The following is a 12,975-nucleotide window of genomic DNA, read 5'->3' as shown; positions in this document are numbered from 1 at the left end:
TCCTCTCTGCCTCCTCTCCCTGTGTGGGCTCCAAGGCAGCCAAGGGGTGAGAATCTGCCCCCCACAACAACCAGTGTCCTCTGTACGCCCTTGAGGTAGCTGAAGGAGCCCCTAGTCATGTGTGCACAGAGACAACTCAGTCCCACAGGGCAGCAGACAGCAGAGACCAGGACGACGGACTCAGATCCAGAGACCACAGAGCAGCAGCTTAAGGAAGGCAGAGGCACAGCTCCCCAGAGGGTTCCCCCCCGCCAACACACCCCGTCTTCTGTGTAGTCAGGAAGAGAGGTGCTGAAAACAGGAAGTCAGGACACACATCCTGAGGTCCCCAAGAGCTTCCTGGCACCGATCTTGGCGACAGAAGCAGTATGGTTGGTGGGGGTTAGGCACACAAGGAACACAACTCAGGGCAGAATAATAATAATTATAATAACAATATCATACATTCAGGACAAACCCAGCTGCCCCAAGCCAACGGCAAATCCCCATGAACAATGGAGTCTCAGCAGGTGGAGGCAGGGGCTGCCCACCTGCACCCCCAGGCCTCACTCCCCCCAGCTCCCTAAGGAGGGGCCGGCCCCTCCTGCCCTCTGCTGACGCTTGGCACAGGCTGGGGAGGCTGGCACTGCCAACACCGCCCCTCTGTGCTGAGCACGCCTGCACCAAGGGGCTCAGCCCACCTCCCCCAGTGGCCTGGCTGCAAGGGACGGATGGGAGATCCAGCGAGAGGCCCCGGGGGTCTCCTCTCCATGACTCCTGGCTATTCCTGTGGGCCTGCCCATGGCAGGAAGGGGCCAGGAACCCTCGGGACACGGACAGGGCATGCAGCGGGACTCAGGGCATGCGCAGCTCGCCACCAGGTGCCATGCAGCCAGCCTGGGTGTTCGGGCAGCTGTCAGAGGGCCGAGTGGGCACTGGAGTCCGAGGGTCCCACGCTGGGCTGGGTCGCTGGTTTGGTCTGTGGTGGGGCCTCCTGGGAGCCGGGCCCTTGGGCAGGCAGCTGCAGGAATTCTGGGAGCACCAGGTCCTCTTTGCGCAGCAGGCCCCTCTGGTCGTGGGCCCCGCTGCTCTGCACCCGGTTCAGCAGCTCCACAAGACCTAGGGTCAGCCAGAGTCAGGGACTCACCCTACCTTACTACGGCCAGCCACAGCCTCTCTGGCTGCCAACCAGCCTGCCTGTTCCAGCCCCAATGGCATTAGCCCCCTGCCTCAGCTCAAGCCTCGCTGGTGCCTCCCTCCACAGCCCCCAACCCCTGTGCGCTGTTCCCTTTTGTCCCCGGTCCCCCATGCCATCAATGTACCTTCAATGTCACAGGTCTGCCTCTTCGCGGTGGCACCACTGGGAGCCTCCAGCAGCGAAGGGGGATGGGCAGCCTTGTCCTGGGTTCCAGGAGGGCAGCCCTGCAAGACCTTGGGGTCAGAGTCAGGGCCGGGAGATGTACTAGGGCCGAGGAGGTCGCGCCAGGGCTCCTGCTCACCTGACTGCGGCGGGGGGATGTGTCCCTGGCTTCGCAGATCTTCACACCTGTGACAGGGGGCGCCGCGGTTCCTGTTTGCCTCCCGTCTGGAACACGGCGCCCCTCCCCCCGCCCCTTTCCTGGGCCAGAGGCGTCTCCAGAGATAAAGCCACCGGGTTAGTGTCGCCTACCTGGAAGAGTGTCCAGAACCAGCCTCTGGGCGGCCACCGAGCTCACCAGCTTCTCCAGATCCAGCGGCTGCTTCTCTCCTGGCTGCGGGAGAGGTTAGCAACGCGCAGGACGCCGGAGCCCGGCCCCGCCCCGCCCCGCCTCGGGCCCTCCGCCGCTCACCCGATGCAGCGACACCTGCTGTGGGCTCAGGCCGTGCTTCTCCAGGATGGGCTGCAGCACCTCCTGCAGCCGTTTGGTGGGCTTGGCCGAGATCCGCACCACGCGCGCCAGCGCCACCAGCTCCAGCCTGCGCAAGACCCTCGGGCTTGCAGAGGGGCGGGCGGCCCAGCCCCTGTCTCCCCAGACCCACCCCAGCACAGACGCGAGAGGGGTTGCAGCTTGAACCGGGGAGGGCGGGACCGGCTCAGGGGGCGGAGCTTTTGCTCGGGGGAGGGGCTAGTATTACAAGGGGCGGGGCCTGAGACAGGACTGGATGACCAGTAGTCGGAATCCGGTCTGAGGCGGCCGGAGTTCTAAGCTGGGACCCGGCCTGGGGGCGGGACACTCACTCCAAGGTGACCCTGTTCTCCAGCCGCACTTCCTGGTCTGCCAGCACAGTGCAGTCTTGATCGAGGACCAGGGCCTTCTGCAGATGCCAGGGTCCATCTAAGAATCCCTTACCCCACCCGGAGCCACCCTTTGGGAGTCACCTTGGGTCCTTGGTGGCCACCCACGGGGCTCCCTAAAGGTCAGAGGGAAGAGTGGCTGGGTGGGACAGGTCTAGGGGGATAGGTGGGGTAGGGGTCAGGCCAAGGAGAAGAGCAGCAGGGATGCGGGTCAGAGCTAGGGAGAGGACCTGAGCTGCTTCAGGATAGCCAAGCGTAAGGCCTGAGTCACCCGCCTACCCTTCCTGGACTGGGACAGCATCTGCTCCCTGGATAGCTGCCTCCTTGGCCCTGGGGCCTGTGAAACCCAACCAGACTCACTGGAAACACTTGTTCCCTCACCCCCACCTTGGTCAGCCACTCAGGCCTTGCGCCTTCTGGGACACCATTCCCTCCTACTGGTGCACAAAGAGTAACTAGTGATTACCACCACCACCACCACCACCACCACCCCCCCAGGCCCCGCTGCCTGGCTGGGCCCAGGGGCGGGGAAAGGGGGGCAGCCTGTCCCAGACAGTAGGCCCAGGCAGGCTGCAGGGACAGGTGGAGTGTGGGTGGTGGAGCTATATTTAGCCTATGAAAACCCATCTGGGCCCTGGCGGCCGAGGGAGTGGGCAGAATGCCTCCCGCTGCTGCCCCACAGCCCCGCGCTCCAGGCCCTGATCGTGCCCTGGAAGTACTCATGTCCAGGCCTTGGCCTAAGCTGGTCACTCTGCATGGGATATCCCCCACCCCGCCCAGCTCTGCCAGCCAAACTGCACCCCACCCTCACCAACTGTTGCCTCTTCCATGAAGTCTTCCGGGCACCAGCCAGAAATGCCGACCTGACCCCCAAAGAGACTCTGCAGGTTTGACTCCTCCAGGGATGGAGTGGGGTAGGGGGCCGGAATCAGGGAGGAAGGGATGACAAGGATGGGGTTGGATGAGGGATGGAGCCGGGCAGGGATCAGGGGAGAGTGAGCCCTGGTGCAGGCCGGGTTTGTACCTGTTCATTGCCCACCAGGAAGACCTTGATGTCAGGCAGGGAGAGGCCTCGTTTCTCACAGATGCCAGCGAGCATGTCTCGGATGGTGAGGCCGGGTCGGGCCAGAGCCAAGGAGGCGGTGCCGTCGGGCAGGTACACGCAGCAGTACTTCCCTGGCCGGCTGTCGCTCTCCCCCTCGGGGCCCCCAAGGCTCTTCCTGTGGCTCTGACTCTGGGCGGGAGTGGGAGGAGGTTATGTGCACTTGCACTGGTGCTGGGGACCAGTGTGGTGAGGACCAGCAGGAGGCGGCTGAGGGGTGGGCGAGGCAGAGAGCAAGGCAGGGAGCAGAAGCCGGGACGGGCCTGGGAAGACCACCGAGCAGCACAGCGTCTGGTTCGAGGGCCACGCTTGACTTCTGCGGTGGGCTCACCTCAGATTTGCTGCTGACGAAGGCCAGGAAGCCGAGGTCCAGACTGGCTGAGGAGTTGAGGGAGCCCTGAGACTCCCGACGCAAGGCGGAGTTTGTGCCTGCGCCCAGCTCTAGGGAGAAAGGAGGCCGTGAGCCCCTCCTCCCGCCCCTACCTCTTGTTTGGAGCCCTGGGGGAGGGGCCCACGCGAGGTTTGGCTCCTCCACTCCCGCGGGGGAGCTTCTTGCAGTCCAGCCCAGGAGCGGAGCCACCCGGGGAACGCAGTGGGCTCCGGCACTGGTATCTGGGTTTCCGCACACCTGGACGGTCCCTGGCACAGGAGGATGAAGGGGGCGCTCCCAGAGCTGCCACACCGCCGCCCCCGCCCGTCTCGGCAGCCGCTCCGGCCCTCACCCCTGCGGAAGGACTTGCGCAGCGGGCGGCCCCCGGGGCCCTCGGCCGGCGGCAGCTGCCCCAGCTCTTCCACGCCCAGCGGCAGCGACTTTCCAGGCTTCAGCTTCGGCTTCTGCGGGCACATGGAAGGCGCTGGCACACCCCGGCGGGCCCGTACCCGGGGCGCCCTGCCCGCAGACGGCCTCCCGCGCCCTGCGCCCGCACCTTCCTGGTGGTGTCCGGGCTGCCGAGGCGCGAGGAGCCGGGTTCCCGCAGGGGGCGCCCCTCGGCTTCGGCCAGGAGGCACTCACGGTACAGCGGGGACTTGACAAAGCGCGCATAGCTGTCGAATTTCATCAGGTTGAAGATCTGCGAGGCAAGTGAGGGGGCGGTGAACTGAAGCCGGGGACCCGAGGTGCGACACCCCCGGAGTGACACCTGAGTCCCCGGCCGGGCCCCAGCCTAGGGGGAAGCCCCCGGGCCGGTTCCTGAGAGCCCCACACAGGCCCGCCCCGCCCACCTACTCTGGCCCCGCCCCCAGCACAACGAGGCTCCTCCCCCAGCCGGCTCCTAAGAGCCAACCACAGACCCGACCCGCCCACCTACTCTGGGCCCCGCCCCCAGCACAGCTAGGCTCCTCCCTTCCCAGCAGCCTCCGCCAGCGACCCGGGCCCCTGGCCCTGTCCCTGCATTTAGCTGAGTCCTCGCATTCAAATTCGTCTCGACCCTCCCCACTCGGGCTCCGCCCCCAAACCCGACCACGCCCTCGTCCATTTCTCGCCCTCGCAGGACGCGCCCTGGGCACCCCAGGCCGGGCCCTCCGATCCGCTCACCTGAAGCTGTTGTGCCCGGAACATGTCCGGCCGGGGCTCGGCCAGCACCTCCTCCCCGAGCCAGGCTTGCCGGTCAATGTTAACGGGGCTCAGCGCCTGGCTGGACAGGAACTCCTGGTAGATGTTGCGGGCTTCCTGGGCTAGCTGGGAAGGAGGGCCAGAAGACGGTCGGGCGTGTGGCCAGGCCTTGTCCCCACCCCTCTGCCCCAGCTCCCCTTCCCCCCACCTGCTTGGTGTCGCTGGCTGGGATCTTCTGGAAGCGCTCGCAGGCTTTCCAGAAAGTCACGTTCTCCGCGCTGAACTCCTTCTTTAGGAACTCCTGGGAGCCAGGGAGACAGAGAGGCCATCGGGCACGTAGTCACACAGACGGGGACACAGACAGGGCCAAGAGACAAGGCCACACAGATAGGGCCAGCCAGATGGAGCCAGCTCCAGAGAGAAAGACAGCCAGGGACAAAGCCAAGTTCCCAGCTGGGAGACTGCAGAAGAGGGTGCGAAAGAGAGGAGGAGGAGAGAGCTGACAGCAGAGCCCCCTGGGACAGCCCTCCATCCACGCCCCCACTTCCCCCAGCTGACCTGCGCTGTGCACCCTGCCCGCCCCATCCCAGGGCTTACAGTGAAGTAAGCCAGTCCCAGCGGGTCTTGCAGCAGCCGCTCAAAGGACAGGGCCCAGCTGGCCACAGGCTGCTCCTCCGTGGGGAAGGGGCTGCTGGGGCCACTGGGAAGGCTGTGGATGCTGAGGGAGCTGCCATGGCCCTCACCCTGGCCCTGGGACCCCGTCGGGCTGCTCAGCTCTGCAGGGGGACAGACAAACGGGGGTGAACTTTGCTGCCCAGGCCCACTCCCACCCCCTGTGGGCATCCAGTCTGCAGGTACCTCCTCTGGAAAGCCAGCAAGTGGCAACCGGTCCCCACCATGTCCACCCTCTTCTCTCTCCTCCCCCCAGGCCTCCCGCGCTTACCTCCATCTGAGACAGCCAGAACCTACAAGAGACCACAGAGAAAGTCAGGGCAGAGCCCTGCAAGGAATCCCAAGGGGGCAGTTCCAGCCCCAGCCCCCAGGGAGCTGGCTTTGTTCCCCTCCACCTAGAGAGCTGTGCTGTCCACTTCCCTGCCCGCAGCCAGCCACGGCTTGGTCAGGGTTTGGCTCCAGCTGCCCCTGGCTCCCCTTCCATCATTTGCCAACCATGGTGTCATCTGGGTCCCTTCCAGTGCCCCCCCCCCCCCAGCCACCGCCAGATTCCCTCTCCTCCCAGCATTGACTGGATGAGCTCAGGTATGCACCGTAGACCTGAATCCTGTCTCTGCTGCTTGCTAGCTGTGTGGCTTTGGGTTAACTAAGCAGTTCGAGAGGCTAGGCCTCCAGCTGTAAACAGGAGATGATGTTAATAGTAGCAGCTTCCTTCCCCAGACAGGGATCCCTTTGCTGTAAGTACAGCCTACAGAAAGGTGGCTGGTGCAGAGCAGGGGCTGGGGCCCAAGGGTGGCTGTTCTGTGGAAGACAGGTGTCTCTGTAGCCAGTTGTCTCTGTGAGGTAACTGTTCCCTGTCAGGGCCTAGGGTCTTCCACAGGCCCCACTGTACCTTGGGCCAGGCACAGGGTGCTAGTTCTACCGTACAGAGCGGTGGCTCATGCACTTTAGCACCGGGTGACTGGGAGCGCCCCCGCCTTTGGAGGGCCAAGTGAGTGGGTCCAGGCTGGGCCCCCGAACACTCCTGGTGCAGCTGTGTGCTCCGCACAGGCACTGCTCTGAGCTCTCTGGGAAGCCCAGGCATTAATGATACAGGAACACCCTGCTCTTGGAATGACACTTGCAGGGTTTTCCTCACTTCTCGCCCTACCAGCATCCACAGAAGCTCTTACCCAGGCAAGGTGACCGCCACCCTGCACTGGCTCTGTCCTGGGTCCTCTCTGCCTCGGACAGATCCTAGCTACACACACACACACACACACACATACACAGCCACTTTCCTGCTAACTTCCCCTCCACACACAAAGGTCCCCTAAGCCCCTCAAACTCAGCCAGTCCTAAAAGGGACCCCTGGTGCCCCATCAAAGCAGAAGTCCCTGAGCCGGCTGCCCTCAGCCTGTCTTTGCTCGCATCACCTGGGCCCCCACCAGGATTTGAGTCACGCTCTCACCTCCTCCATGTTCACCAGGCCCTGTCATGGGCACTTCTGTCATCCATCTCTTTGCATCCCCACCGGAGTGAGGCCTGCAGACATCACCCCGGAACACCTTCCCCCTCCCCCGCCCTCCTGGCTGGCTCCCCACTGCCACATGAGAGCACCCAGGTCACATGGCAGCCTCTGGTGATGTGTAAGGCGTCATCATCATCTTGGCCTTTAGAATTTATTTTAACTGAAAAGATGTCTCGTGTTTAGTACTCAAGAGACGCTGCCTAGAACCTCAGCTTTCTCTTGCTTTCTCCAGGTGTGGACTGAGTTGTCTTTGCCTTTCTGTGTGTTCCTCCGAGGCCCCTTGGGGCCTGCTGGGCACACCTGTGTGACTTCTGGAGCCAGTGGGAGGGAGGCACTGAGTCCACGCTTGTGCTGTGTGATCTTGGACAAGGGGCGTCAACTCTGTGCCTCGTTCGGTTTCTCCCTCCATGAAAGCAGGACAGCTAAGGGTCCTGATGAGAGGGTGGCTGCGAGCAGGTGAGTTGAATATACTCAAGTGACGGCTCTCAGCTCACCAGCCAGACAACGCCAGGGAAGCTGTAATTGCTGCTGTCACATCAGGATGGGTGTCTGTCTCTGCTGGAGGTATGAGCTGGTGACCTCCTGCTCTGGAGGGAAGCACACAGGTGCTGGGGGTCTTTCAGACCCAGATCAGAATCCCAGCACTGCCTTCCTTTTTTTTTTTTTTTTTTTGACAGGCAGAGTGGACAGTGAGAGAGAGAGAGACAGAGAGAAAGGTCTTCCTTTGCCGTTGGTTCACCCTCCAATGGCCGCTGCAGCCAGCGCACTGCGCTGATCCGAAGGCAGGAGCCAGGTACTTCTCCTGGTCTCCTATGGGGTGCAGGGCCCAAGCACTTGGGCCATCCTCCACTGCACTCCCGGGCCACAGCAGAGAGCTGGCCTGGAAGAGGGGCAACCGGGACAGAATCCGGCGCCCCGACCGGGTCTAGAGCCCGGTGTACCGGCGCCGCAAGGCGGAGGATTAGCCTAGTGAGCTGCGGTGCCAGCCAGCACTGCCTTCCTTTGGCTCCTTGTTGAGGCTCGTCTCCCACCCGGAGCTGGGGTAAGAAGCAAACTTGTGTGGAGTGCAGCTGGGCTTGGGACCGGCTCCCAAGTCCCCTGTGCCCTGTAGCCCTGCCTCTGGATGCCCGCAGGTGACCCGCATCACCAGGGCCATCTCCCTCCCCGCCACTGTCAGTGCTTCCCAACCCCTGGGGCGGTAGGCAGGGGCCAGGTGGGATAACTGGCCACCACCTTGCAGCCTGCTCTTCCCCCGCATGGCGGCTCCCCCGGCCCGCACGTGCCTGCGCCCAGCCCCGCTGCCTCCTCCCCCCGCTGCCGTGCAGCTGCGGCTGTGTTCTCAGCCTCACCGCCCTCTCGCAGGTTCTTTGGGAATTTTCCTGCCTCACCCTCACCCTCCACAGGGTGACCTGGTCCTGCCCTCCTCCTGCACCCCGCGCCTCTCCCGTGGGCATAGCCCCAGATGCAGTGGAAGGCGCTGGGACCAAAACCAGCCCCCGCCCTGCTTGGCTTGTCACTCGAGGTGCTGTTTTCTTTGCTATGCTTCTTGGAGTGTCTGCATCTGGGTGCTGAGGGCCCTCCAGGTCCACGCCCCAGTGGTGGACCCTCTCCCCTTGACCCCTCTCCCTGCCCCGAATGTGCAGTTGGTGGGTTACGGCTAAAATCCTACCTGGGCCTCACTCCTTCCTTCCCCCTCACTCCCACCCAACACATCATCAAACTTTGCCATTCTCCCCACATCCCTGCCCACTTGCACTTCCTGCTTTGCTGTGTCCTCTGTCTGGGCTTCTGCTCCCGCTCCCCCTGCCCGACTCCTCCTCAGCCTCTGCCCGTTGATGTGCACCACCCCCAAACACTAGTCCCCAACACCCCTTCCCCCATACTAATGCCCACCCTGGTCTGATCTCTATCCCCCCTCGGAGGGTGGAACCCATCTGAGCTTCCTCCTCCAGAAGCACCTTCCCTGTCCCATTGTCACCTGGCAGACTGCAGGGCTGTGACCCCAGCACCCACTGCACCCCCAGCCACCCATTGTCTGCCACGTGCAATTCTCCCTCCTGCCCCGCTGGGTGCTGCCAGCCTGTTGGCATTGAAACAGTGGAGGGACAGAAGCCCAGAGACAGGAGGGGTGTGCCCTCACCCCTGCCACTTGGGGGCAAACACCCTCTTCCTCCTGAGCCTGTTTCCCCCGGGGGCTAGCGTGGGGGCTGAGCCACGTGACAGTCGCATGAGGCCCCGTATGTGAGAGAGCAGCAGGCGGCATCCCGCAACCGGTGCTGTGCAAAGCGGGTGGCCGGGCCTGGGGAAGCTGGGCTGGAGCAGGTGGCCTTGCTCCACCTCGGCTTGCTTGTGGTGAGCCAATGGGAGAAAGGGGAAGAAGCGGTGAGGAAGGGTGTGGTGGTGCCCGTGACATCTCGACCCCGACACGGCTAGACTGCAGCTTGCCACGCTCCATCCTTAGGAAGTGGGCGGCCTGAGCGAGCTATGAAAGTGAGAGGGAGTCCCAAACTTCCTGAGTTTGCACTGCGCAACAGGCACCCTCTGACGGCATAAACTCGTGTCCTCACTGCTTCCTCCCGTCCTGATCCTGTGTGGCAGGTATTATGACCTCGGTTCACAGAGGAGGAGATCGCGGCACGGGGAGGTGGCAGAGCTGAGACCGGAGCCTGAGTTTGCTCAACCCTGCAGCCTGAGGTCTCCTCTGCCCCTGTTCTGAGCTGTCTCCTTTTGGGGAGGTTGGAGGCCCCGGCTCTTGGCCCTGGGGGCACAGGTGGGCAGGGCCAATTGGAGGTGGACTGCAGCGCCCTCTGGAGGGCAGACCTGGAGGGCAGGGCCGGGCCACTGAGAATCCCCTATGCTGGGCACCACCCACCATCCCCTCAGTACTTGAGGAACCTGCTGGGACTTCTCTGGGACTGGAACCGGGGCATGTGGTCCTCCAACCTGACAGGGCCTGGGGGGGGGGGGGGTCTGAGAGCCCCAGCCTCATCACCTCCATGAGTCCACATGGGTGCACAGGAGCACCCAGCCCCCCGCCAACACGTGGCCTTGCAGTCTCCTCTCCAGGAGAGGAAGACCGAGTGTCCCCCACCCCACGGATGACAGTGATGGAACGTGGTGCCCCTCTCCAGGCTCAACTCCCAGCCTCCCCTTGGTCGGTGACCCGTGTGTGCCCACATCCCGGATTTGGCCTGAGTCCTGTCCCCCCTCTAGCTCACCCATCCTTCAAGACCCCTCTCCTGGGCCCTGGAGAAGGTATTTCTCTCTCACCAGACCCCTCAAGCTGGCTCAAACCCACAGCCGACTTCCTCCTGGCCTTTCTCGCCCATGTCTTTTGTGCCCTGCCAAGACTTGGAGCTGCTGGAGGGCAGGTGCCTGGGCTGATGGGCCTGGGTCTTGGGGGCCCACGGGAGGAAGACGAAGGAGTGAGCGAGTGAACAAATGAGGTGGCAGTTGGGGCTGGGTGAAGGCATCTCTGGGAGGGGGCTGGAGCCTGCTAAGTGACAGGTTTCACTGCAACTGCCTGACAAGCTGAGTGGCAGAAAGACGAGGCTGACAAGCGAAGCTGCCTCTGCAGGGAGTGATGAAGGAATGGGATGGGGGTGGCGGTGGCAGTGGGAGAGCTGGGGGAGAAACTGAGCCAGGCAGTGCAGGGGGCGGGGCTCCAGTGCTGACCCCTCTGCTTGCCGGCAGCCCTCAGCATGGCATATATTCCTCTGAGGCTCTCCTGGAAGGTAACTCCTGGCAGGGACATCGGTGCTTGTCCACTGCTTCTCACCCCAGCCAAGCGTGGCCTCACAAAACTGCCCAGTGGCCAGCCAAGCAGCCCATCTGTGACCTTTGGGTACATGGACAGTTTAGAGTAGACCCAGGAAGGGCAGAGGCGGACCTGTGTGTGAAAGGTGCTGAGAGGAGCTGGAGCACCTATGGGCTTACTGAGACTGGGGACAGAGCTTGGGACTTGGGGTAGAGAAGCCAGGTCCCCATACCCCCTTCAGCTGCCCAGCAGTTCCGGGCACAGTGTCAGAAGCATTGCTCCAGCTGCACTCTGGGGAGGGCCTGGGGCTCCTCCTCTGTGGCTTGCTGGCCTGGACACCTAGGGGAGGGTGAGCAGGACCGTGCCTCCAGCTGGCCTGGACACCTAGGGGAGGGTGAGCAGGACCGTGCCTCCAGCTGGCCTGGACACCTAGGGGAGGGTGAGCAGGACCGTGCCTCCAGGTGGAAGTGCAAGGCAGGTGGGCTATTCTGGAACTCTCTCTGTAGAGTTGGTGGCAGGCAGTGAGTGGGGGAACTGAGTCAGTCTAGGATTTGCCTGTCTTCCCGACAGTTAGCCTGGGGGCTAGGCAATAAGAAGATGCTGGAAGGAGGAGAGATGGCAACAGGTCTTGGGAATTAGGAGGCAGGATGGGGATAGGGCATGGCTCAGCTTCTTAGTGAGGGGTATCGGGCTGACGCTTATGCGGCTGCCACAGTGGGACATAGTCATTGCCCACTTCATGAGCTCAGCAGGGTTCTCGGAGCCGTCCAATGTCCTCACTTTACAGATAAGGAAACTGAGGCTCCAAGGGATAGTAGAGCCAGAACTGGAACCCACCAGGTCTCTCTGGCCCCATTGGCCTTGTCCCACAGGCTGGGGCTTGGTCCAGGGCCAAGACACTGTCAGGTCCTCCTGGTGTCATAAGGGGGGGCTCTGCCAAGTGGGCTGGCACCCTTGAGAGACAAGAGAAGTCCTGCACACCCTGCCCCATCTGCAGAGCAGAGGGGAAGCACCCTGGAGGGCAGCTCTGGTCGGGGGCCAAGCAGCCAGGCAGAGGGCCGAGGGGGTGGGGCAACTCAATCAGGGCATCCTAGGGCTCCGCTACCCCTGCCCTACCTGAAGCCCAGGAATAGGACAGGCAGAAGCTGCACCAACCTATCCTGACCCTGCTGACCCATCCAAGGCTGCCCAAAGAATGCCGGTCCTGGCCAGAAGCCTCCTAAGGGACACAGCCCCCTAGGGCTGCACCAAACCTGGCCTTGGGCACCCGGGGCATGGGGTGAGGAGGAGAGGGCTGAGGCTGAGTGAGGTGTGGGGGCTTGGGCCACCATGTGGGTGGACAGGGGGCACAGGGCATGGCAGAGTTCCCCGTTAGCCCAGCATGCAGTCAGTTCTAGGTGAGGCTAGCCCCACAGCAGGTGAGGGAGCCGTGGGGGCTGGACCAGAGGCCCGGCCCGGTCTGCTCTGCTTGCATCCCCAGCTGCACCAGCTTCCAGCAGGACCATCTGTAAGGGTTCTGGGGTGAGGGCAGCAGGACGCACTGCCTGCTGCTGTCTGCACACAACTTCTCCCGCCCGCTAGCGGCCCACAGGCTATCGGGCGTGCCTCCTGGGCTCCACCCTGGGTGTGCCCACCCCTCCTCATGGCCCTGGCCCAGAGCCCACACTCACCATGCGCCCGTTGGGGACACCCAGGTGCTTGGGCTTTCCTGGCATGCCGCCGCTGATCACGGGTCCCCGCTGCGGGGGCCACCCACCATGGGGACCGTGGGGAGCACCAGCCGGAGCTTGCACAGTGGCGGGCGGGCGGTAGAGAGCCCGGCTCTGCTCCGCAGGCCCTCACATCCTGAAACACCAGCTCACTACCTCTTTTCTCTGCCACAGGAAGTGTCTCTATAGAAACGAAACCACAGAAAGAAGCAAGGTCTAAGAGAGCGAACGCCTCTTCCTACACACGCACACACACACACACGTTCACGCACGCACACACATGCCGCCAACGCACCCTTGGCAGCGCCCCACACTGGCACCAATGCATGCCAGAGGCCTCCATGTGCTTGGGGCAGAGCCCAGCCGGATCTGGCTCAGCCTGCATAGCTCCAAGGTCATGTTCGGCACACGGAAAGGGA

The 12,975-nt window shown here is 63.3% G+C and overlaps 1 protein-coding gene across 2 annotated transcripts; it reads right to left on the bottom strand.

The window, feature by feature from the left end:
• Window positions 1–409: 409 nt before the first annotated feature.
• On the bottom strand, window positions 410–12,699 carry RGS14 (regulator of G protein signaling 14). Of its 2 annotated transcripts, XM_051844470.2 has the most exons (15): window positions 12,518–12,699; window positions 5,852–5,873; window positions 5,506–5,684; window positions 5,117–5,209; window positions 4,891–5,034; window positions 4,283–4,426; window positions 4,079–4,190; window positions 3,688–3,797; window positions 3,279–3,488; window positions 2,198–2,274; window positions 1,809–1,935; window positions 1,649–1,730; window positions 1,479–1,525; window positions 1,302–1,401; window positions 410–1,098 (listed from the first exon to the last, which is right to left on the bottom strand). In XM_051844470.2, exons 1-15 carry the CDS (start codon window positions 12,560–12,562, stop codon window positions 896–898), a joined length of 1,695 nt encoding a protein of 564 aa, XP_051700430.1. In that variant the 5' UTR covers window positions 12,563–12,699; the 3' UTR covers window positions 410–895. The 2 variants fall into 2 exon arrangements, with proteins under 2 accessions (XP_051700430.1, XP_051700431.1); XM_051844471.2 differs by lacking the exon at window positions 2,198–2,274.
• Window positions 12,700–12,975: the final 276 nt, after the last annotated feature.

This window comes from Oryctolagus cuniculus, chromosome 6 (assembly GCF_964237555.1).
Source record: "Oryctolagus cuniculus chromosome 6, mOryCun1.1, whole genome shotgun sequence".
NCBI lineage: Eukaryota > Metazoa > Chordata > Mammalia > Lagomorpha > Leporidae > Oryctolagus > Oryctolagus cuniculus.
Note: the sequence above shows the minus strand (reverse complement) of the source record. Positions and strands in the feature narration are given on the sequence as shown.

Coding starts and splice junctions, on each gene's coding strand:
- RGS14 (XM_051844470.2), bottom strand. CDS start 12,562: ATGCCAGGAAAGCCCAAGCACCTGGGTGTCCCCAACGGGCGCATG. Junction 5,685..5,851: donor TCTGGCTGTCTCAGATGGAG/GTAAGCGCGGGA, acceptor GTCCCCCTGCAG/AGCTGAGCAGCCCGACGGGG. Junction 1,731..1,808: donor AGCAGGTGTCGCTGCATCGG/GTGAGCGGCGGA, acceptor CCTCTCCCGCAG/CCAGGAGAGAAGCAGCCGCT.